Below are 24,384 nucleotides of genomic sequence, written 5' to 3' on the forward strand. Positions count from 1 at the left end.
ATATTTTAAATCATTAATTTATCTATTTGTGGGCATGCCCCGGAAACATGTATGTAGATGAAAGTTTCAAAAATTTGAACTTGAAAGTGTCTAATAGAAACACTTTAGCATGTGTTTTGGTGCTCAATTAGAACAAATCACAATTCTAGTGTCTAAATGAATCCTGATAAGTTTAAGAGGTTGTCAATGTATTAAGTCTATTTTTTCCCTTTTAATTATAATGTAGTATGACAGTTAAATTTCATTACTTGTGAAAGCCCACTAATTAATTAGCTTAGATCTATCTTTAATTAGCTTCTTAATTAAAGATGGAACTATCTTTAGTCCCTTTAATAATACTTCAATACAAATTAAGAAACATACAAACTGTAAATGATAATTCCATATTATTTGTGATCAATATGGAATAAATACATTTGGCAGATCATGCTCAACATTTAGCCTAAGTTTTAAAGCTAAAGGTTAGAATCCTACTCAACATTTGTCATATCATACTCAACATTTAGTCTATGTCCTAAAGCTTTAATTATTGGGTATGAATCCTCTTAAAGTTTGTACTCTGGGGTTATTATTAGTATATATGCATCTTGCAGATCGAGTTCGACAAAAAACAAAAAACAGATCATATGAAACAACCGGAGAAAAGGAAAAGGTCATTACAACAGCGTAACAATATAGTAATTACTATACTTCAGTCGAGATGTGAAATAGAGTAATAAAAATAGATATCATTTAATTGAACATTGACGTTGCAAATATGATATATATAAATATGTTTGAAACATTTCCATTTCATGACTAGTAAACTTTTTTTTTTTTTCAGTTGAAAACTAGATAAAATTAAAGACTGTGTGGGATAAGATTAGCTTTCTAGAATTACCTAAAATAGGAGAGCCAAGAAAATGTTCACTTCACAATGTTTGATCAAATGGTTTCTTAGTATACACGTACCCAAGAAGACTTTTCTTCAGCAGAAATGACCAAATTAAGGAACACTTTTGCCATGTTGTAGACAACATTTGACAAATCAAATGGTAGGTAGGACGAGAATATATAGTAGAGAAATCGATTTTTTTAATATATTCTGGGAAAAGATTAACGTCATTTAAGATTTTTGTACTTTCTTCTATATGATTTGATGCATGAATATATTGAAAAGTAGTATTTGCGCAAGTCATGGGTTTCTTGAATTTCATTTTATTTTCCACATGAACGTTCTACAAGTATAACTCATTTTGAATTGGTCAAATCGATATATATATATTTTCAAAGTTCCATTTTCACTTAAATTGTACATTCATGATTAGTATAGAAATGGAAAATTAATTTAGAGAATATGATTCAATTAAAGGCGTTGCGCTAATTAGATTAATATAGCTACATGTTTGGCAATTATTTATACGAGAAAACATCGTTTTTAATTTAGCCTAACATTACTAGTTAATTAATAGTATAACGAAAGAGACTATTTTAACATGTAGATAATGAACTATATAAATGGATAATTTACATGGAAAACATTTACAAATTTAAATCTATTAATCAGTCTCACTCAATAATCTTGCATTTTAGGAATAAATTTTCAATCAAGATCAAATCACATAACCCTATTAAGTTATTAAATGCGATAATAAGAGAAAATTGAAAATTATCCATTTGGTAGAGCAGCTACCTCACACCTTAGATGTGCAAGATTCATTTTTTTATCGTACGATATTCGAAATTAACTGATATGATTAATTTTAATTTGCACCAATGAAAACTCATTGTGGTTTGTTCCTTCCACATATGGTTGCTAGTTCTTATTTTCTGGATCAAGAAAGGTGGTTAAAATAGGTTGCTTCATGGGCTCAGTTAAACTAATTGGTCATTAATTACTTTCTAATTTGCAATCCTAATTCAAATAAGGGCATTCTGGTGTGGTGCTATGTGCGGGGTCTTTCTGTTTTTTAGCTTGTACTCGAAATTATTATGTAATAATAATTTTATCAGTTACGTCAAAACTTTTCTTCAAACACTGTAATGGAAAAATTGAAAAGTTTTCCTAATAATTCCAAAAAGTATGAAGTACACCCCAACAAAATGAGTAAGAGAGAGTTCCAGTCTTTCACAACTGCTACACGAAATCAATAACAATGACTTTTCTAACTCAATTGTGCACTGAATGTCCATTAATTCTCACAATAACTAACTAGCTAGTGTCCCTATAAATAAGGCCTATTTATCCTTCACGATTTCACAGAAACCTCACAAGAAATTAAAATTACAATATTATGGAGAGAGTTAACAAGTTGTGTGTAGCATTTTTTGTCATCAGCATGATGGTGGCAATGGCCGCGGCACAGAGCGCTACGAACGTGAGGTCAACATATCATCTGTACAATCCGCAGAACATAAACTGGGATTTGAGAACCGCCAGCGCTTTCTGCGCTACTTGGGATGCTGACAAGCCTCTCGCCTGGCGCCAGAAGTATGGCTGGACCGCTTTCTGCGGTCCTGCTGGACCTACCGGCCAAGCTTCCTGCGGTAGATGCTTGAGGGTAAGTTATACGTATCATAATAATTTTACACTATCAGATCATTTGAATAATAACTATCCTACTATAATAGTCTAAAGAAGTTCTTTTCCAACATTTGATGTTACTTTTAATGTGTCCAATAAAATTAATCATGTGGATGTGCAGGTGACAAACACAGGAACAGGAACACAAGCAACAGTGAGAATAGTAGATCAATGTAGCAATCGAGGGCTTGATTTGGATGTGAATGTGTTTAACCAATTGGACACTAATGGGTTAGGCTTCCAGCAGGGCCACCTTATTGTCAACTATCAATTTGTCAACTGCAACGACTAATTAAGCTAAAAAAAAGTGCCATATATTATCAATATAATTAATAAACCACGATCGAGATTGATTTTGTACTAAGTACTGTCTTAGGTTAATAAAAAGAACTGAGTTGGCTTTCAATACTACTAGTATATGGAAGCTCTACATGTACTTTGTATACTCTTCACGATTTAATGGAATAAAGCTTATTGTTATTACTATGTATATTCAGGTATTGATTTGCTTCGTCTTGATTCTCCTGCGTTTGCAATTGAAAGTTTGAGCTAAAGAGAAGTATCAAGAGAATATTTTTTTGCACAATAAATAGAAATACGAGGGATATTTGAGATGAGATTAGATAGCATTATGATCGATAAGAAGCATTTTGTCAAAACGGACTAAAAATGATAAATAAACTGAAACGAAAAAAAATATAAAATAATGTGTAACAAATATTTTTATATGATTATCCCTTTATATATATATAAAAAAAGAGAAATTAATGATTCACATCACTTGATACATGTTGGCCGTAGTCATGGTCATGGCTGTCATACTTATAAAGCTTAAAATAAAGAAAAAGAAAAAAACAGGAGGACAATTCATCCTCAAGCTGTCTCTCACCTCCTCCTCCATTGTTGAATGCTCTGTTTTTCAAGGTATAAAAGAGGGTAAGAAATTCTGGAGGAGGAGAAAATTCTGAATCTAAGATCCATTTCACCTGAATCCTTCTCCCTCCAATACTAATTCACACACCAAATGGCCATCTCTGAAAATCCTTCCAATTATGGTACGCTTCCAGCTTCCACCCCACCACAAACCGCCGCTCATTCCGCAAGAAAACCCCCTCGTCCACCGCTGCCACCGTTACCACGACCACCACCACCACTGCGGCCATCGACGTTCACTAGATCCGAGACGGCGACACGCCGTCCATGGCGCGTGTTCTTCGACTACACCCTTATCTCTCTTCCTTACAACTATTCCGAAGCCATGACCCGTGTGAAGAGGAACCTTAATTACTTCCGTGTCAATTACGCTATGGTAATCCTTGTCATTCTATTCCTCAGCCTTGTTTACCATCCCATCTCCATGATTGTCTTCTTGGCTATTTCTGTAGCTTGGTTTTACTATTTCCGTGAAGAACCAATTGTAATTTCGGGTACCCAATTGGACGATCGGCTTGTTTTGGTTGGGTTAGGGTTGGTTACTGTTGTTGCCTTGGCGCTTACTCATGTGGGTCTCAATGTTTTGGTTGCTTTGATTGTTGGGTTTTTCGTTTTGGGCATTCACGGGGCGTTAAGGGGAACTGAGGACTTGTTCTTGGATGAGAATGAGGCTGCTGAAGGTGGGTTGCTTTCGGTTGTCAGTGAGCAACAAATCAGGCCAAATTATAGGTAGTGTATTTTGATTTATTGCAGCTTCAAATGTTATGGGAAATCTGAAAGAACAGTTTGTTAATTGTTCTTGGATTACATTGGGCGAAATGCGGGTCCTGGAGATCTTTTTGTTGCTAATTTGGCTTATTTCTGGTGCTGAGTTTGGGTGTAGTTGTTGCAAAGTGTAACGTGTGAAGGAACATTTCTAATTTTAGAGCAGATTTGTTGCTTGGAGGTGTCTGTATGCGTAAAGATCGTTAAAGGTGACTCTTTTTGCCTCAACCCTGTTTTCGAGTTTTAGTAGGATAGGGGCTATGAATTGGGATTGCTACCTGGTTTTGATTATGATACAAATGAGGGTCGATCAAAGTGTTGCCATTGTACTCGATCAAAAATTTGGCTAGTTTTTACTGAATCTATGTATCCATCAAATAATCTTTAGGTCTAATTGTACAATTTTTTATTGCCTATCCGAAAGAAAACAAGTTACATTTCTTCATTTATTTGGCTCCAAGTATGATGTCTTTTCTCTTGGTTTTTTTTTTTTGGATGAATAAAATCAGCAAATTTGAATGCAAAAACGTGTGATCTCTACTTTTACCCTCTTCTCAAGTTGTTATCCTTTCTCCTTGTTGCTTCATGTTACCAGCATTATCCATCTTTCTATCTGTTTGAATTTCTTAGGCTTCTATCTTACTGTTCATTTATGCATAGCTAGTTCTTAATCTGATCTAGTAGCTTAGTGTTGTACCATTTGGCATTGCGTTTGTGGAGTTAGGTGTATTATTTGCTGTAAAAAGGCTGGATTGTTTTGCCTTTTACTCTGTTTCTGATGATTTGTCCCTTAGCTCTCTTTCTCTTGCCCTTCTTCTTTCCTCTTTCCAGCAATGCATTATAAGTAGTGTTCTTCCATAACTATTGACACCCATCAGAGTGGTTCCAATGCTGGAATTTAGCTACGAGTCATGCACGACCTTTGAAAGAGTAAGGTGGATCGCTCTTACTCATGGCTGTGTGATCACGTATATAAAATCTGGTTGTCAAGGCAGTTTACAACTTGAACGGGAAGTTTCTTGTTATGGTAGCCTTCTCAAGTTTTGTTAACCTTCATTGTTTGTAACTTCGTATTTAAGCTAATCACATTCAGGGGAAGCTGACCTCATCACTGTTGAGAAAGAAATCAAATCCTTATGCTGTTTATGCTAATGTGGCCATGCATATGCACGTCCAATGTTCAAGGAAAGTACCAAATGCATATATATATATATATTACTGTTTTTATCTGAATTTGCATCTGGTTTAGCTTTGATGTGTCAAGAAATATGCTTAGTTTGCCATCATATCATACATGTTGATTTGGCATGGCAGTCGCACCAAAAGTAGTGGGTTGGGTATCAAATAGTATGTATTTACATATGCGTCTAATTTGAGAACCAGATGTTTTAGTAAATTTGAGTACACATTTGAACTAGATGGAATCCTGTTTTAGTTTTTAAAAGAATTAATCAAATTAGCTTGAAGATCGATAATAGGTAGACATCCCAGTATACTTTGGAAGAGTCAAAGCAAGTACCAATGTCTAGCTGCAGAATTATCTTTGTATGTTATATTCTGAGAATATGGGTTTGGAAGATGGCAACTTTATAAAAGTATCATCTTCTGTTACGGTTTTGATTTGTACCTTAATGTCATATTTAATTGACGTATAATTCCTCAGATTCACATCATGTATACAACATTGGTTGACATGATCAATTTATCTGCTTTCCTGTATCAAATTGAGAAACAAACTAAGGAGGAAAAGCTCTGATATATTCCCAGAATTGAATGTTTTCCCAGTATATACTAAAAAGTAGAGACTTTATATCAGTGTGGCTTTATCAAATCAAAGGTTTGATGTAATCAAAATTAGATCTCTACTGACATAAAGGCTCTAACTTGTGCTTACTGGCAAGCAGCGTTATGTGGCTTGTCTGATTGAAGGTTTTTTTTTTCTTTTTATAATTTTACATGACCATTCCGGCAGCTCTCTTCCTAATTCCGGTGACTGTTCTGTTCCATTTACACTATGCTTATTTTTTATGATCGTATTTGGCGGTACTGTACTGATCTTTTATAACTGTTCCGGTGGCACCGTGCCTCTTTTGGTGACTGTTCTGGTGATAGCAGACCTCGTTTCCAGGATTTCCTAACACTAACAGCATCATGTCTGGCCATTTGTTCGACGAATTGCAAGTTGCAGATTTTTCCAGTTTCCATAATTATCTGCTTTACCATTTCTTTTAAAGAAATTCTAGTTTGCAGGGAGGAATTGAAAAGGAAATCATCATTGGTTCTACCTTCTACTGAAAAGGAAATCCGTTCCATTGTATTTATCAAATTATCAAGTCATCAATGCCCTCTACATCTTAACTTTTTGCAGTTACGCTAGCGGATGACAGTGTGTATCAACGGATATTTTATGTTCAAGCATGGATTATATTCTCTGCTGAATGCATATCTGCCAGCGATCTTTATATTTTCAACTGTTATGATGTATGCCACAGCTACATGGGAAAAATAAAATAGTACATACTGAGTTTCAATTTATTTGTTTCGTTTTGATTTAGCAAGATTTTTTTTTTTAATCTTGTGCTCTTAAACTAAATAAATGTTAAATATACCAAACTATTCTACAATCTTGTGGTTTGAAATATCTCATGCGGAAAATTAAAATTTAAGTGTTGTGAAAGAAATATTAGAAGGATTAAATTTTTTTTTGATAAAACAGAGAAAGTATACTACAATATATATTATTCTACTAGTTCTGCTTCAAATTAATGTAAATTCACCACAAGTTACAATTCATTGGCACTGCTAAATTTTTACATATGATTTTTTGTTTCACAAACACTAAAAGAAACTAGTGTCAAACGAAAAATCCATTCGAGAAAGCTAGTAACCAAGAAGCAGTTGTATCGAAACACAGGCAAACTGTTATACCGACGACTTGGAGCACGCATACAACTCTCTTTCCGCTTGAAGACTATCATCAAAATCAACCGTCCTTTTTATGCTTGCAATATCCATCCGAGACGCTTCTCTATCTTTTTTCCGCTGCAACTTCACTTTCTCTTCTTGCAACTGCTTCCCCCGCAAGTCAACCTTCTACTTCATCTCTTTGCCATCAAATACTTCGCCAAGAATTTGTTGTGGAGCACCCATGATGGCCAACAATTCTCTTTCCGCTTGAAGAGCGTCATTTAAATCAACCGTCCTTTTGATATTTGCAATAGCGATCCGTGCCGCCTCCCTATCCCAGTGACTTCACTTTCTCTTCTCGCAACTGCTTTTCCCACAACCTAACCTCCTTTTTCATCTCTATTTCATCAAACACTTCGCCAAGAATTTGTTGTTGAGATTTCATGATCACATTAGCGTAACACTTCTTCAACATCGTGGCCCGAAGGATCTTGCTATCTTTTTCCAACTCTTCCATTGAGACCTTCCTCTTCCTACAACATGCAACATTCTCCGTGGCAAATGATTTTGGCTGAGAATCAGAAAGCATCTCCATAACGTAACAATGAACAAGCTAATAACCGTAAGTTGTAATGTGGATGAAACAAAAGTATTAAGTTGCCCCTTTTCGTATCGGAATAGGTTGACAAAGTTTCCTAAAACTAATAAATATGGAAACTTTCCGGAATTAGTAATTTATGTTACAACCGTATTAGTCTTTCTTTATTTTCCACAAATGAGATAATTTTCAAACTGTAATTTAAATTATTTGAATTTCAAAGCATAAAAGATAGAGAATTTTTGAGATTTTTTTTTTTAAAATCTATTAATTTTTTTTTTGTGTTATGTACATTAATTAGATATATATTTTATAAGCTCTAACTGTCTTTTATTCTCAAATGTGTAAATATATTTTTGAGTTCTTATCGTTGTTAATAAACCTACTTATATGTGAAAATTGATTTTGTTATCAGCTTTTATTCGCTCATCCTTTTATTATATATCTACATATATTGATTAAAACAAATATCATAGTTTTGGTAAAAATGGAAATGCATAATCAATACACTATACATCTGGTTTATAAATAAAGCTATTTACTTATTAATACTAGCATATATATACAACTCATACGAAAACTTAATTAGTACTATTTTACATAATAAAATGTTACATGATAATTAATTTCCATTATTGTGTACGTCACTATATGTCAATGTATGCATTGTTATTCACTGTTCAAATGTGGGTTTCAAAGAAAGTTTCTAGGTGAGTTCTTTTTGATCTATAAATATGTATGCTTGTCTTGATTTCTAGTAGCTCGCATTTTCTTCACCTGTGGCCAACAACCCTGAATCACTATGTTGGTACAGCTTCTACCTCTTGTGGGATTTATATAGGCATGTTGTTGTTGTTGTTGTATGTACGTAGTTCCGATCCGTGTATACTTGACCTTTTAATAATAGCTAAGAGTTATTATTCTCAAGCAGGCTAGAAGCTATGTTGCTAGAGGCCAGGGGATTATGGTGTAAGGCAGAAAATGCTCACTCTAGCCTTTTGGAGGAAAATCCATTTGATGAGGTCTGAGATAGATAGACAACAAGGACATTTCACCATATATTGTTAATTTGACTCAACTGGTTTACTTGTAAAATAAATCCATACGCTCCATATGTTATTGACCAAACATCTGTGCTCATCATGGCAGAGGCTCTCTGATTACTCTCTGAAATGTAAGAATTTTTTATTCTGGTGTGAAGACTATTGGCAACTCTATTCCATTGATACCTGCCATGCATTTCCCTGTCAAGTGAAAATTGTTTATATGTTATAGGTACAAGCAAGCAGCTTTCTGCTACGAGGAAACAAAATGTATCTTTCTTCTAGTTACAGAAATGCCTAAGACCTCTGCCTCTTTGATAATTTGAAGCTAACTCGACAAGTGTTTTGATATGATGGTTAAGGATAATGTGGATTGAATCCACAAATCCTTCAGAGAAATCTAAAGGATCCTTTTGGTTTATCATGAAAGAGGGGGACCAAGTAGAGGAGGTAGAATAGAGTGGGGGAGTGAGATGGAGAACGAATGAGTGCTGGATGAAGTTGAAGAGGAGTATGATGGGGCTCTAGGGAGAGGTTTGGTGGGGTGGGATAAGGCAGTGACTACCTGGGCAGGGGGTGGCTGTCTGAATGGGGAACGGGAGAGGTAAGGTGGTGGTGAGCTGGGATTGAAGAGGGAAGCTTGGCACCGGCTGGGTAGAGTGAGGAGGGTGGGACCCAACTGATGAACGGGTCAGGCATTTTTTGGATTTTCTCGTTTTTGGTATTTAAATGAGATCACATCAGAGACAGTACACAAAATGAGAAATAAATTTGAAAGTTTTGGATTGTCATATTTTACTTCCATGATCTCCTGGACCAACTGGTTGTTGGTTAGAGAATAAGGTTGTTTAGGATTGCATGTTAATTTTCTGAAGAACTTGCTTCCACCATGGCATGCATTTTTCTGATAATAGCTATAAAATAATCACTCATCACATTTCGTCCCGGCTTTAACAGGTGCTCTATACACTTGGTGGACTAGAAAATCTTCAGACAGCGAAGAAATATTTTGCATCTACCATAGACTTGACTGGTGGCAAGAGTACCAGAGCACTTTTTGGCATATGTTTGGTCAGTGAATCTGTCTCTATCTCCGTTCCTTAATTTTGACAAAGTAATGCTTGATGATTTCTTTTGCTTTGTTAACCCTTGATGAGTTTACCAGTTCTCTTATATGTCAATGGTCTAGTGGTGAAGAAAATTATCTTAGTAAGTGCTAAAATTGCTTATTGATGAGCACAGAAGAAATTGAAAGATGTAACCCCCTACTTCTTTACATTAATTAAATTCTCCAAATGCTAGAGGTTTTAAAAATTCATAGACTGTTAATAAACCGCACAACTAAACAAAGTAGGTTCTTGTTGTTTACCGATCACCCTTGGAGATTCTGACTTAATGTTATTTCCAGTGTACATCTGCCATCGGGCAGCTGACTAAAGGACGAAGCAAGGAGGATAAAGAGAGCCCGGAGCTTCAATCTCTGTCCGCAATGGCATTGGAAAAAGACTATAAGCAGAGAGCTCCCAGCAGGCTCTCCGTGCTTAGTTCAACATTGAGAAGCTTGAAAATCTAACCTAACCACAGTTTTATTGGAAGCAGCACCTACTGTTCACAGCGTGCACTTCAAGATTCCAAGTCTGTCAATCTGCTTACCCCCTTTTTGCAGACTTCTACTCTTTGCATTATTTTACTTATTTGTGGACGTGATGTTTCACTTATTTAAGTAAAACAAGAGAGTTACTTTTAGACAATTTTGGGAAAGTTTAATGCTGAATAGAATACTTGAACTTTTGATATGTTGGATCATGAAATAAATTTCTATTGGACAAGTTTGTGGACAGGTTGTATAATCTGATAGGCAATCATTTGTAGAATGTGGCCTTTTTGAACAACACTTTTTTTGCAAAATACTTGTGTTTCCTACACAAAGTTTACCGTTTATATTGTAGTAACAAGTAATTCTCATCCCTCACATATGCAAGATAATTGAACATGAGAGAAAATCAGTGTGTTCAAATTATAGCTGCAAAGCACACAAAAAGATTTCTTTTCTGAATGAGAAATGATGGTCTATCTATAATGCACCAAAAGTTTCCTTACAAATACAAAGCAAGGTACCTAAGTAGTCTAGCTTGACAAATAATTAGAAACCAGATCTTAGGTAAAGATAAGAAATCAAAATATACATTCACATGAAACAGAGTGGAAATAAATTATCTCCAAACATAAAAACTCATTCTGATGAAAATTAAGTCAATAGTCATGCTTATCACAGTTTACCTATTACGACTACAAATTTAATAATGAGTGAAAGAATTGGAGTAATCTTACTCACTGCAACAAATTGGTTTTGAGCACAGAAACATAAAACTTTTTACTATTTTATTGCAAATTAATGAATAAACTATTGGTAAAGGAGACACCTTTGGATTGGCAAGATTCTCAAACTGTAGAAGAAAATGAAAGTCAATCTCTTCGACCTTCTGAAGCACACCATCTATACCTTTGTCTGGATCAGTGATGTATAACTCAGCCCCCAAAGCTTTAAGAACAATCCTTCTCTCAAGACAATACGACGCTGCCATCTCTTTCACGAGTAGAAATAAACCCTCCTCCTTTGTCCGGGCTTGGGACCGGCTGTGTTACAGAAGAAATAAAACACAGGCGGAGTTAAAAAATCTTTTTGGTATGTATAAGCACGACTTGCCGTCACTTTTCGATCATAGACAAGTCACCTTCTTAATTAGCACAGTCACTGTCACTTTGAAGAGTTGAATTAACTAAGAATTGGATTTGCACAACCATTATGGCTCTTTGAAAATAATTTCAGAATCTAGATATTCCATAGGAAGTCATTGGATCAGGCTAGACCAACTGAAATGTAGCCAACTCTCTGTCTACAGAATGTGTAATGGGCAGAAGAGGATCAAGTCCAATGAAGGGTACTGCTCGAGTATATTATTACTGTCACGAATTAGGTATGACCTAACCCCAGCTGAGAGCGAGCGTGGATATTTTGAAAAAGTCGTTCAAAGGCCTCAGTCTTCGACTTTCAGTTAAGCAGCCAAGTTCCTAGTTTAACAGTAGAAATATAGCCCTCAATTAATTTAATTGGAGGAACTAGTGAGAATCCGAAAGGCTCACTCACTAAGGACCTGGGGATACGCAACATGAGACATAACGGGCCAAGGGTGCATGTAGAAGCTTAGTATTCACAATCAGAATAGATATAGCATTTAAGCTCGTAAGGATTTTTCATTTAAGTACATTTTCGCTCTGTTGTGATATACTTCGCATTCCATTAGATATAGATTTGACATTTTAGCTCATAATGCATCTCCATTGACCCTAGATAATATACATTGTAAGTTCACGGCTCATTGCCTGTCCTTTTTATTGCGTTTTTCTCTCCCTCGCCAATAGACTGATCTATATTATCAACTCTATATCTAATCACAAGGCGCAACTTTGAATCTAAAACTAAAGCCTTCTTCAGACTGTAGCGGGGTAGTAAAGCAGGGTAGGCTTCTACTTCAGTCATGTCAGTAATCCTAACAAGTGCAGCACTAAACCATCACGTAGACTTGGGGTTGAGAAAGTGCAGTGTGTGTAATAATCTTCAACAGATTGTCGGGATACACAAGAAAAGAAGTTCATGCCTGAATCCAATGCACAAGTATAGAATAAACTGAGATTTACAGTATATATTGAAAAATATTTTAGTTTTTGGCTCAAAATCAGAAAAAAGGTTTACATGTCTCCCGTTAATTCAACCATTCAACAGCAATTCGTGTGACCGAAACATATACCATGTCTCTATTTTTTGTATGCCAGCAGCTTGTTTAGTGTTAAGCAATACTCTAGACGAGACGGATCCAGTACTTGGATTTTCTATTTCTTTAGCCTAACTCTCAGATCATAACTTGATATATATCAAAGCCTAGTTAAACATCCTCAGATCACAATTTAGTCTATATCAAAGCCTAGTTAATCTAAGCCCTTTAAAGCATCCCAAAATATGATTCAACTGGAAACCCCACAATAGCCAAATGAAATATTTTTTATGTAATTTCTAAATCAATCACATTGTAGCCTAAAATATTGAGATTTATTTAAATCCTATATATTAAAACATGCTTAGATCACAACTTAGTATATATCAAAGCCTAGTTAATCTAAAGCCTTAAAAGCATCCTCAAAAACACGATTCAAGTGGAAGGTCCACTATAGCCTAATTTGACATGCAGATGAAATAACCACTAGGAAAACACACAAACAGTAAAACAACAACTCGAAAACATTCAAACACATCAAAAGAAGAAGAAAGAAAACAAAGTAGAAAAGACATTCAAACAATTTTTTTTATTTTTTATTTTTTGAAAAAAAAAGTAAAACAATAACTAGAAAAGACACATTTTTTTATTTTTTAAAACAAAGTAGAAACAATTAACTAGAAAATCCGCAAACATTTTTTTTTTAAAAAAAGAAAGTAGAAACGACGAATAGAAAAGACCCAAACTATTTTTTTTATTTTTATATTTTGAAAACAAAGTAAAACAATAACTAGAAAAGACATATTTTTTTATTTTTTATTTTTTGAAAACAAAGTAAAACAATAACTAGAAAAGACACATTTTTTTTATTTTTTAAAACAAAGTAGAAACAATTAACTAGAAAATCCGCAAACATTTTTTTTTTTGAAAACAAAGTAAAACAATAACTAGAATAGACACATTTTTTTTTTAGTTTTTAAACCAAAATAGAAACAATTAACTAATTTGACATTAATTCCTAAATGACTACAGGTAGAAGAAGAAAGAAATAAAAAAATGAAATTTGAGAAACTCTTACCACCGATAACAGCTTGCTGCCGCCGCCGCCGCCATATTACAAATCATGTCCATAATGCAGTCGTACGCTTATATCCTATTCTTGAGTTTATCAGCTTTGCAAAGTGGATTTTCCTTGGCCAAAACCGCACGTCCTCTATACTTGAAATTGAAAGCGCATGCATGTTCCTCTGGATGTCTATGAATCTCGCAAAATATTTCATCGCACTTTGTACAATTGAACCCTAATAATCCCACCTTCTTCTTGCAAACGATGCACCTTTCTGGCTTCTTCATCAAAGCATCTTTTCCAGTTCTAATCTTAAGAAAGGACGACATCTTTTGGAATAAATCCATTTCATCATTGAGATTGGGATTAGTTGGGTTTTCTGTTGTCTCCATGTTTTCTTCTTTCAAGTTTCCGTTATCTTTTTTGAGTCTTTGGTTCTAATGCTGTGTTTCTGTAATGGGTGTATAATGCTGTATTTGGGTTATACTTACTTTTAATATAGAAAGGAAACTTGTAACCAAATTAGTTAATCTTGGAATGTTAATTATTTTTGGAAACCCTTACGACTTAATGGTTTGGGAATAGGTATGGAAGTTTCTTCAACTAAAAAAACTAATTACTCAACTAAAATATGGAAACTTGTAACTTGTTCATCAAGTATCAAAATATATTTTATTTTAAATTCTAATTAAGTAAATTCAAAGTATAAATAAATAAATTTGTTATAAAATCTAATTTGTAATTTAATATTACGTGCAATGCTTAATTAAGCGTGTTATCGAATTTCACTCTCTTTTATTCTCGAGTATGTATTTTCATTTTTGTGTCTCTTGATTACCATTAACAAAAAATTAAATCTATATTAAAATTTAAAATCTATTTAAAATATATAAGTAGAGAGTCTTGTAGGAATATAATTTGTCATAAATCTACATTTTTTATTTTCCTTTTGAGTTCTAATTGCTATATATCCATAAGAAGTTACAAATACGAACAATTTATTTTTATTTTGGTAATTCTTCATTAATGTTATTTATAATTTGTACGATGTGATACTAACTTTTGCATTGAATAAACTATTTATACGTGAATTTCTAACACAAATACATAATATACAACAAAAGCTATTAATTAAATTTTACCAAATCCGTAATAGAAATTCAAACTCATGACAGTGTCTCGATTACTCTACTACATATACAAATTTAAAATTTTCAAAATCGTTGCAATCCTCTCGGCTTCTCTATTCCTGAAATACACAACTTATTTTAGTATATTCTCTAAATTTTTCTACTATTTTAAAAACTTACAAAAATTCCTACTCACTCCTATTATTGGATACATCACTTTATGCAATATATCGATCAAATAATTTACGTGATGTATCGGGACGTCAGATACATCACTTTACGCAATGTATCGGTCAGATGCATCACTTTACGTGATGTATCGGGACGTCGAATACATCACTTTATGTGATGTATCGGTAGGATATATCACTTTACGTGATGTATCGGGACGTCGAATACATAACTTTATGTGATGTATCGGTAGGATATATCACTTTACGTGATGTATCGGGACGTCGAATAAATCACTTTACGCGATGTATCAAGACATTTTGGGATGTATCTGGATTCCACCAACACTACTAAAAAATAGTGGAAAACGACGGAAAGAAAAGTGACGGACTGTGTCGATGGTAAAAAGTGACGGACAAAGGGACACTGTCCGTCGCTTATATTTTTATTTTTTATTTTAAAAAGCGACGGACAGTGACTCTATGTCCGTCGATTATTTTGGCGGATTATTGTGCCAAAAATATTTTTAATTAATAATTATAAATTATTTAATATAAACGGCGACGCCGTCCGTCTCTTCCGATAAAAATAATTATTTTAATTTAAAATAAGAGACGGAGTCCTTCGCTTATTTTTTAATTTAATTTATAATATTTTTTATAAAGTTTTATTTTATAAATAGCGAAGGACGGCGTCGCTTAGTTCGTTGTTTTTTGGTCAATTTTTTTAAAATGGAGCAACGGACTTTGCGACGTTATCCGTCGCCGCTTACTGAATATCAACCACAATTTCTCCCATTTTTTTATTTTGTATACTCTCTTAACTCTCTCTCTCTCTCTTCGATCCTCTCCCCTAAACCCCGACCCCGACGCCCACCCCGCCATAGCTCGCCGGCATCTCCACCGGCGTCGTCCCTCCCTCTCTCTCAGGTACTCCGTCAAACCCTCTCTCTCTTCTCTTTTTCTCTCCTTGTTAAACTTAGTTAGGGTTTTATTTTTTTGTAAATTGAGAAAATTTTGAATTGTTAATTAGTTTATTTCATTTATGTTGTTGAATATATGTTGTTAACATAGTCAATTTGTAACATTGATTGTGAATTAGTGAACAAAAAGTTATAGTTTTGATTTTAGGGTTTTACTTTGAATTGGGGTATTTTGAATTAGTTTGTGATTTGATTTTTTTTGAGTTGTAATTGAAGTGTTTTTGAAGTTATAAAGTTATTAACAATGTTAGTTTGTATATTTAATTGTGAATTAGTGAATGAAGATTTTTGGGTTTTAGTTGAATTGTTTTTTTTGAATTAGATTGTAAATTTGGGTATTTTTTAGTTTGAATTGAAGTGTTGTAAAAGTTAAAAGTTAGATTTAAGAAGTAACTATAGAAGTTAATTAGACGTTAAAAACTTAGAACTTATTTAGAGCTTCTAATTACAACTTAGAACTTAATCATAATTTGTATTGAATTTAGAACTTGAACTTTGGGCCGGATTTTTTAAGTTGAACTTAGAATTTTTTTTGATGTAGCATTTACTTATTTGAACTTAGGTTGTGAATTTAGAAATTGTGAATTATTTATATTTTTCATGAAGTTATTAACTTTGGTTTCTTGAATTGTGGTTTTTAAGAATTAATTAAGCTTAAACTTTAGAAATGTTGAATTATTGTAGGATATATGAAGTTTAAGTTGTGAACTTTCAACTTAACTTTTGAACTTGAAATTTAGGATTTTTTAAGTTGAATATTAGGATTTTTTAACTTGAACTTAGATTTTAAAACTTGAATTTTAGGATTTTTTTGGTTTGTATAAATTCTCAACTTTAAGTTGTGAACTTTGAACTTCAATTAAAAACTTGAACTTTAGGATTTTTAAGTTGAACTTTAGGATTTTTTTTACTTGAACTTACATTTTAGAAATTGAACTTTAGAATTTTTTAATTAAGTAGTTAGAAATTATTTTGGGTTGTATATATTCTCAACTTTAGATACTTGAACTTAGGATACTTGAAATAATTAAAAAAAAAAGGGCAGCCCGGTGCACTTAAGCTCCCGCTATGTGCAGGGTCCGGGGAAGGGCCCGATCACAAGGGTCTGTTGTACGCAGCCTTACCTTGCATTTCTGCCAGAGGCTGTTTCCAAGGCTTGAACCCGTGACCTCCTGGTCACATGGCAGCAACTTTACCAGTTACTCTAAGGCTCCCCTTCATACTTGAAATAATTAATTAAAGTTGAATATTTTTCGACAAAATTTTCAGTGCAGGGGTACAATCTAATTAAATATTCCAATATTTGGCGCCGTCAAGTCCACTGCCACCAACCCCTCCATCTCAGACCTAATTGAAAAAAGTCGAGGTATTTTTTCCTCTTAAATTTTAATTATTGTATATATTAATTTTTTTATTCAATGTACAACACTTGCATTTTTCTTAGGGTTTGTTTGAGTTCTTAGGATATGTTTGAATTTTTAGGGTGTGCTTTAGTTATAAAGTGTTAGTTTAGCATAAGTGACAACATTAGTGATCCTATTGATGACAAAATTGATTTTCTTGCAAGATCAATTTGTGTCCATCCAATGTTGACACTTAGCTTTGATTTGGTTTACTTGTTGAAATTAGTTTATACTTTAATTGTCCAAAAATATCCAACTTGCATTTTAGAAATGTTGAATTATTGTAGGATAATATATGATCTTTAAGTTGTTAAATTTGAAAGACTTTAAAATATTATGACTTCATTCGTTTTGAGTGTTTAATTATGTTTGTTATGATGTATATTGTGTGTTTTGTTGGTTGGTTAGTTGTGTTGGATTGTATTGTATTGTATTGATTATTATTGAATTACATTTTAATTGCAGGTGAGCAACAGAAACTAATCAAAAATGTTACAGGAAAAGCGAAGGACGGGGTCCTTTAGTCCATCGCTTTTCTGAATTTTTTTTAAATTTTTTTTAGAAAAGCGACGGACATGAACCCTATGTCCGTCGCTTTTTTGAAAATTTTCAAGAACACCAAGAAAAAAAGCGACGGACAAGCATCATATGTCCGTCTCTTTTCTGAAAATTTTTAAGAACAAAAGCGATGGAAAGGAATCCTTTGTCCGTCGCTTTTCTGGAAAAAAAAATAAAAATTTAAAAATAAAACGACGCAGTCTGTCGTTTTTTATTTATATATATTTTTTTAAAAAATAAATTTAGGGGCGACGCATTCCGTCGCTTTTTGCAATGCAGTCCGTCGCTTTATTAAAAGCGTCGAGCAAAAAAATGACATAAGTGACTGTGTCACTTTTCCGTCGAGTTTGACCAAAATAGCGACGCTATCCGTCGCTTTTTTGCGACGTTTTTTGACAGTTTTTTTAGTAGTGCAAATTTAAGGGATTTTGTAATTTGAAAAAAAATAGTAATAAGATGCAATTAGCTCTTAACAGTATAGAATTTGTGTAATCCTTCCTCTCTTTTCTTTTTTAATTAGAAAATTTGATTCGTGATAGAAAAGAATAACAAGCCTAATATGAGTCGACTAATATGTATGATTCTAAATTGCTTATGACTTATGCAGAACTAGTTATACCCCTTTACAAGACTTACCACGTCAACAACAAAGAAAATAGCATGCTAATTTATCTCTATAATTGTGGCAAATTTCATATGAACCAGGCCGCTGTATGAAATTTGCACCACTGTACAAGGTATTGATAATTTTCACAGTGCTAAATAAATTATAGCTCATTTTATCAATTTATTTTGCAAATAATAATAATTGGTTAAAACTGAAGTATGATTTATTAGTGTACAAGATAGCAACTTATTGATTTTGCTTCAAATACATGTTTATTGTATGATGATACAAGAGTACTAGACAAGTTTATTTAATTGCCAACAAAACCTACAAATACAGATTCTTAATTTTTGAAGGAAGATTTCTTATTACTCACACAATTCTACAAATTCTATGTACGTAAATTGCCTTCCTTGGATCCAAACTTAAATAAGAACAAGGTCCTTAAAGCCAAAAAGAAAGCAAAATATCGAAAAGAGGGGCTAAACACATGCTTCTATACAATATGAACAAAAATTTCATCAGAAAGATCGTCCCTCCTTTAATACTGCTCATAATTAGTTCCAGATAAATGTCCTTTATGGTTGATCCAAAAAAATCCTTGCAATTTACATGTGTGAAAAAAAAGGTTAAAATTACACCAAGGCGTGCTAAATGATTAATCACTCCCATAATACAGCCTAAGTAAAAGGGTCATTTGCTCTTGAGAATACGTGCATTGATGTGAATTCTGCTCATAGTGTTTTTAAATTCATATTTTGGATGATGAATGTATACATAGTTATTGTTTTTAATCATAACTAAATTCTAATAAGAAACCTCAAGTATGTATACATAGTTATTGTTTTTAATCATAGCTAGTATTTTTTTCATAATTAACTCTTAATACTATAGGATTTTTGAAATAAAGCTATTTTGCTTATTAATACTAGCATATATACAACTCATACAAAAATTTAGTCATTACTAGCATATATACAACTCATACGAAAATTTAGTCATTCAATTATTTGTTAGGTTTTTCAAGAGTTTCACAATAAAATAAGGTATATCTTTATATTATTTCTCTTTAAATGTATTTTGATGGATAATTTTTCTCCCTTTAACCTTGGTTGTATTCTAATATTGAATTTACTATAATCTTTTTTTATTATTGTTAATTTGTTACGAGTAGTTGTGTTATATTATTATGCTCATATATAATTTAGCTTTACCTTATTGTTATTGTGTTGGTCAGTTATCAGGTTACATCTTTCATCTTTAAAAATATAACCCCAGGCATGGTCCTCCACTCGGAAAAAATAAACAGAGTCAAAATAAATTTTGAAAAATTATGCAAAAAGGAAAAGTTGAGATTAACAAAAACGGTGTCTATAAATTGCTGAAGATGCAACAGAACTAGAGGGCAAAACATCAAAATGATCCATTTTGAAACTACCAAAGAAAAGGGAAAAAGAAGTGACTATTATGTGCTTCCTAACTCATTTTTTGATGACAGACAACTTATTCTCTACCATCCATGCTTTCAACAGTTTCCCTGCAATCACATAGACACTACTGCATTAGAGTAACGTTCTTGGATGCTAGAGAAATATATCACCTACAGTTGCTAAACTCAACAACTTCAAGTACCTTAAAGCAGTTAAGAGATCCTTATTTTCAGGGTCGATCTGGATGCCCCTATAGAAAGCATTGGCTGCCTCTGAAAACCTCTGAAAATAAAATATTAGAATATCATAAAATATAGGTATAGAAGTTGATAAAATTTGATTCCAGGAGAGAAAGGAGGGCATGCCTGCAATACACGTAGAGCTGCACCTTGCCGATAATAAGCTTCTGCCCAATCTGGTCTAAGTTTTTTGCAGGCCTTGGCATCACTTAAGGCATGTTTAGCTTGACCCAAGGCGTGTTCAGCTTGACCCAAGGCATGTTTAGCTTCAGTCAGGCAGAGCCGACAAAGACTTCTATTGGAAAACAGAGTGCCATCAGTTGGATCAGAATTGATTGCCTGCAGAGTATCAGCAAACACAAGTGAGACCTGTAAGTGATGGATACACATTATTAATTACTTGCACCATGAAGAGGATAATTATTTCCTCTCATCATTATCTTCTTTCTTTTTCCCTTTTGCAGGTATTTTACTGGGGAAGGGGTAGAGTTGGGAATACAGGAAGAATTCAAAAGCCTAATAGGTACCTGCGTATAAGCATCTATAGCCGTAGCAAAATCATTCATCTTAAATGCCTCGAATCCCCTCGCATTTGCATCTGCAGCTTTCTTCTTTGCTTCAGGATTCACCTATAAACCAATCAAATATGCCGATGCAAGATAATTAGCACTATTCTGTAAACTGATTTATCCAACACAAGATGGTCCATGCTGAGATTCTTCAAATGAAAGAGACACCTACAATTAAAGCACAGAGTGTAAAAAGATATTGATCCTCTGCGCAATTTGAAGTCAGCTGAAATGGGAGGCTGAAACCACATCACTGGTACGATTTCACGACTATAAGAGAAATTAAAGCATTTTGAAGCCCTAGGAAGTGTTTCACGGCTATAAGAGAAGTTAAAGCATTTTGAAACCCTAGGAAGTGTTTCACTGGGTCAGTATCGTAAGCAAACATTGAACTGTTCCCACAACATTGTTCATTGGACTTCTTGAAGACATTAATTTCATGCCCCCAGATGCAGTGTTTATTATGTTATTTACTACATATACTTGCACATGCAAATTCAATTTGTTGTCTTCATGTTTCACAGATGTATTATCATATTCACATTGAGAGATTTCCAATCTGTCTTCAAGAGTGCTTAACCAGAACAAATACAAGAACAACGGATAATATATACACAAGGAAAATATATACTCACTTTGTTACAGTTTCAGAAATGGTTTACTTTTGTGCCAGAACTATCCTTTACTTAAAGGTGGCAAATGGGTGGATTGGATCAGATTTGATGGATTGAATATGGGTTGAGCCAAAATGGATTGAATTCCAATCCATCCATATAAATATGGGTAAAATATGGCTTGAATAAAACGATTTTAACCCACTTTGATCTCCTAAAACCAATGTATAACTTTCATATGTACAATGTAAAAAAACAAAAAATCACACCTTAAAGAATCTTTTGCAGATTTTTTTCAACCCCAAAGAGCAAAAATAACATAAAAGAGGTAAAAAAAAGAAAAATGAAATCCAAGATCCAATAAGAATTAAAAAGAGAAAAGAAAGCATACAAATGAAAAACACTATGCTCTGCTTTACAAGTTTTAACAATGGAGATAATCTTTCAGAAAACCAGACTCCATTGCCATTCTTCACAAAATCTATACATATCTTAAAAAATATGTTGAAAAGTAAAATATAAATATTATGTTTCAAACTCATATGTTTAAAAAAAAACAGAATCTTGAACTTATCAAATTAAAATTCTGAATTCAACTTTGCTATTCTGAACTTCTTTCTTCTTATGGAGATGACAAAGATCCAAAACTATTCCATATATGTTGATTTCCACCAAACTTAAAATTTAGCTAATTGTTATATCAAATTAGAGAATGCAATTACACTGTCATTATTATTGTCTACTTGCAGTTCAATTAAACTCTTTTTTCTTTTCCAAAAATAAAAATGCCTATCAAGTTGATATTAAAGCCAAACTATTTAGTACTCCTATATATTAAAGGAGTGATTCTGCAAATATAACCAAACAAATGCACAGCAGTACACTACTATTGTAGTAAATACATGCACGATAACCGATAACAACAACACACCCTCCTATTCCATATCATCATTGACAGATCATTTTGCTAAAGTATTTAAGATTAATAAGATTTTTTTAAAAAAAAAAGGGAAGGAAAAAAAAAAGATTTTTCTGCTTCTTCATCTCATTATTTGTAATGAAGCTTTTAATATTATATTTTTGGCCTTTTATTCACTCAAGCAGCAGCAACTGTGCGTCCAGGGAAATGGTAATTTTTGGAGAGATACTGGACTTTGGTCTGTTCCTTTTCTCTGGAGGCCGAAGAATCTGTTATAGTGTTATTGGGATCTATATGGATACCCATATTTTACTCATTTTGTCCATATTTTATGGATTTGTAAAATAGGGTAAAACCCATATTTACCCAATGAAAATATAAGTGATCCAACTCAATAAATATGGGTTAAATATGATCTCATTTATGTGGGCTTAAATTGCCTGCACTACCTTTACTATAAAAGCTTATGCATTTATGTTGATGATCATTATCACAAGGACAAAACTAGAAAAACATATGATAATATTCCACTTTCTAGACATTATAAAAAAAGGCAAATATACTTTTCACCTACAATTTGATAATGAAATGACCCAAAGTTCACACATAAAATCGAAAACAGCGAACACTAATAACAGACCTCAGGTAAATCTTTCTTAGGGCCATTGTTTGCTTGCCTCCCAGCTTCTGTTCTTTCCTGCTATTATCACAGTTTAGACAATGAAAAGGAAGTAGAAGTTTGCAGGAGAGAAGGGAAGGAAATAATCACCAACCTAGCCAGTACCAATAATTAAAAGCAACTCTGAGTTCTAGCAGAAAACCAAAATCAGCAGCGATTTATCTTACAGAGAGACAAATTAAGTACCTGTTTTCTCCTATATTCAGATTGCATAAACTCAATGACTCCATCCACACTCCATTCAGGAACACTCTGAATCCGTGGTGTGACCGCGAATAAAGCTTCAACAGCCTCCCGACTGCCACTTGTAGCTGCAACATGTATTGGCTTGTTACCATCCTGTAGACAAGTCAGAAGTTATATTTCGGTATCAATTAACAGTCCTCGGAAATTGCTAATTGACTTTTTTCCACAACTTCGCTCAGAAATTAAAGAAGTTCATTAACGAAGTTCATGATTGAAGCTCTGTGTTTTTGTAAGATTTGAGGGAGACGTTTGTAGAAATTTTCTCTGATGTGTTTATTGATCATCATGTCCAATCTTTCTACAAGTATTATGTACAGTTGACTAAAGCCTATCCAAATATTCTAATTGTCTAACTAGTGTGCTGCCCATTATATTCCCTTCTATGCTGATATAGTGTACTGCCCATGCCCATGTGCTCATGTGCTGATTCAGCCACGTAGGGTCGTCTTCCTCAGTTCTTTCTTTCTGCAATTACTAGAGAGTGAGGCAATGGCAGATTTTTCTTTGCCAACATCCTCCCTCAAGTTGGAGGGTGTAAAAATTGAAGAGGGGAAGATGCTGAGATACAATTTTTGTGTGTATTCATCTTTGGTATGTACATTAGTTTATATAGAATTATACAATAGCTAAAATGGGGACAAGAAGACATGGGCTATTTTTAATTTTGTGCAAAACTTTATTCTACTTGCCCATAATTATATGGGCATAACTATATTTAAATTTAAGTGTATTTGTGGCAGATTATATATATATATATATATATATATATATATTTTATGTGGAGAGGGAGACTCCACGTGTATGCCCCAAAATGTGAGGGCTGAAGAGTTTTAAACTCTTCAGCTTCTTCTTCTTTCCTCATTGTTCTTTTCTGAGTTCTTCAGCTTCTTCATCTCCTTCTTCTTCTCTTCTTTTTCTTTGTTCCTGTAATCTTCTCCAACATCCCCCCTCAAGTTGGAGGGGAGTGTCAGTGCCTTCAACTTGCGCAGGATCGCCTGATGAGAAACCCCAGAAAGGGGCTTAGTGAAGAGATCGGCGAGCTGGTCTCTGGAAGGAACAAATGAGAGGGTAATCAGACCAGATTGAAACTGTTGGCGCACAAAATGACAATCTAGCTCAACATGTTTGGTGCGCTCATGGAAGACCGGATTTCGAGCTATATGGATGGCTGCTTGACTGTCTGAGCGTA

At 33.7% G+C, this 24,384-nt stretch overlaps 4 protein-coding genes across 6 annotated transcripts in view; 3 read left to right on the plus strand and 1 right to left on the minus strand.

Moving 5' to 3' along the window:
- Window positions 1-2,224: 2,224 nt before the first annotated feature.
- LOC129884704 (pathogenesis-related protein PR-4B) lies at window positions 2,225-3,053 on the plus strand. The gene is made up of 2 exons (XM_055958988.1): window positions 2,225-2,540; window positions 2,685-3,053. The coding sequence occupies exons 1-2, from the start codon at window positions 2,274-2,276 to the stop codon at window positions 2,853-2,855; spliced, it is 438 nt and encodes a 145-aa protein (XP_055814963.1). The 5' UTR covers window positions 2,225-2,273; the 3' UTR covers window positions 2,856-3,053.
- Window positions 3,054-3,369: 316 nt separating this feature from the next.
- LOC129886337 (PRA1 family protein F2) lies at window positions 3,370-4,722 on the plus strand. Its single transcript, XM_055960985.1, has one exon. The coding sequence runs from the start codon at window positions 3,588-3,590 to the stop codon at window positions 4,227-4,229; it is 642 nt and encodes a 213-aa protein (XP_055816960.1). The 5' UTR covers window positions 3,370-3,587; the 3' UTR covers window positions 4,230-4,722.
- Window positions 4,723-8,423: 3,701 nt separating this feature from the next.
- LOC129884016 (uncharacterized) lies at window positions 8,424-10,638 on the plus strand. Its single transcript, XM_055958398.1, has 4 exons — window positions 8,424-8,476; window positions 8,698-8,788; window positions 9,764-9,880; window positions 10,218-10,638. The coding sequence occupies exons 1-4, from the start codon at window positions 8,424-8,426 to the stop codon at window positions 10,380-10,382; spliced, it is 426 nt and encodes a 141-aa protein (XP_055814373.1). The 3' UTR covers window positions 10,383-10,638.
- A 9,210-nt stretch (window positions 10,639-19,848) lies between these two features.
- Window positions 19,849-24,384, minus strand: part of LOC129886338 (uncharacterized) — a 29,440-nt gene continuing 24,904 nt past the window's right edge. Inside the window, exons 8-13 of one of the 3 annotated variants that reach the window (XM_055960989.1) lie at window positions 23,136-23,288; window positions 22,911-22,970; window positions 20,696-20,797; window positions 20,295-20,507; window positions 20,132-20,201; window positions 19,849-20,036 (exon numbers count right to left, since the gene is read on the minus strand). In XM_055960989.1, the coding sequence (XP_055816964.1) occupies window positions 20,142-20,201; window positions 20,295-20,507; window positions 20,696-20,797; window positions 22,911-22,970; window positions 23,136-23,288 (588 nt within the window). In that variant the 3' untranslated portion in view covers window positions 19,849-20,036; window positions 20,132-20,141. Of the gene's footprint in view, window positions 20,037-20,131; window positions 20,212-20,294; window positions 20,508-20,695; window positions 20,798-22,910; window positions 22,971-23,135; window positions 23,289-24,384 lie in introns of all 3 variants that reach the window. The other 2 variants (XM_055960987.1, XM_055960988.1) reach the window with 2 other exon arrangements.

Source organism: Solanum dulcamara, chromosome 4 (genome assembly GCF_947179165.1).
Source record: "Solanum dulcamara chromosome 4, daSolDulc1.2, whole genome shotgun sequence".
NCBI classification, from domain to species: Eukaryota; Viridiplantae; Streptophyta; class Magnoliopsida; order Solanales; family Solanaceae; genus Solanum; species Solanum dulcamara.

Coding starts and splice junctions, on each gene's coding strand:
- LOC129884704 (XM_055958988.1), top strand. CDS start 2,274: ATGGAGAGAGTTAACAAGTTGTGTGTAGCATTTTTTGTCATCAGCATG. Junction 2,541..2,684: donor CCTGCGGTAGATGCTTGAGG/GTAAGTTATACG, acceptor GTGGATGTGCAG/GTGACAAACACAGGAACAGG.
- LOC129884016 (XM_055958398.1), top strand. CDS start 8,424: ATGTATGCATTGTTATTCACTGTTCAAATGTGGGTTTCAAAGAAAGTT. Junction 8,477..8,697: donor GTTTCAAAGAAAGTTTCTAG/GTGAGTTCTTTT, acceptor ATTCTCAAGCAG/GCTAGAAGCTATGTTGCTAG. Junction 9,881..10,217: donor CACTTTTTGGCATATGTTTG/GTCAGTGAATCT, acceptor TGTTATTTCCAG/TGTACATCTGCCATCGGGCA.
- LOC129886337 (XM_055960985.1), top strand. CDS start 3,588: ATGGCCATCTCTGAAAATCCTTCCAATTATGGTACGCTTCCAGCTTCC.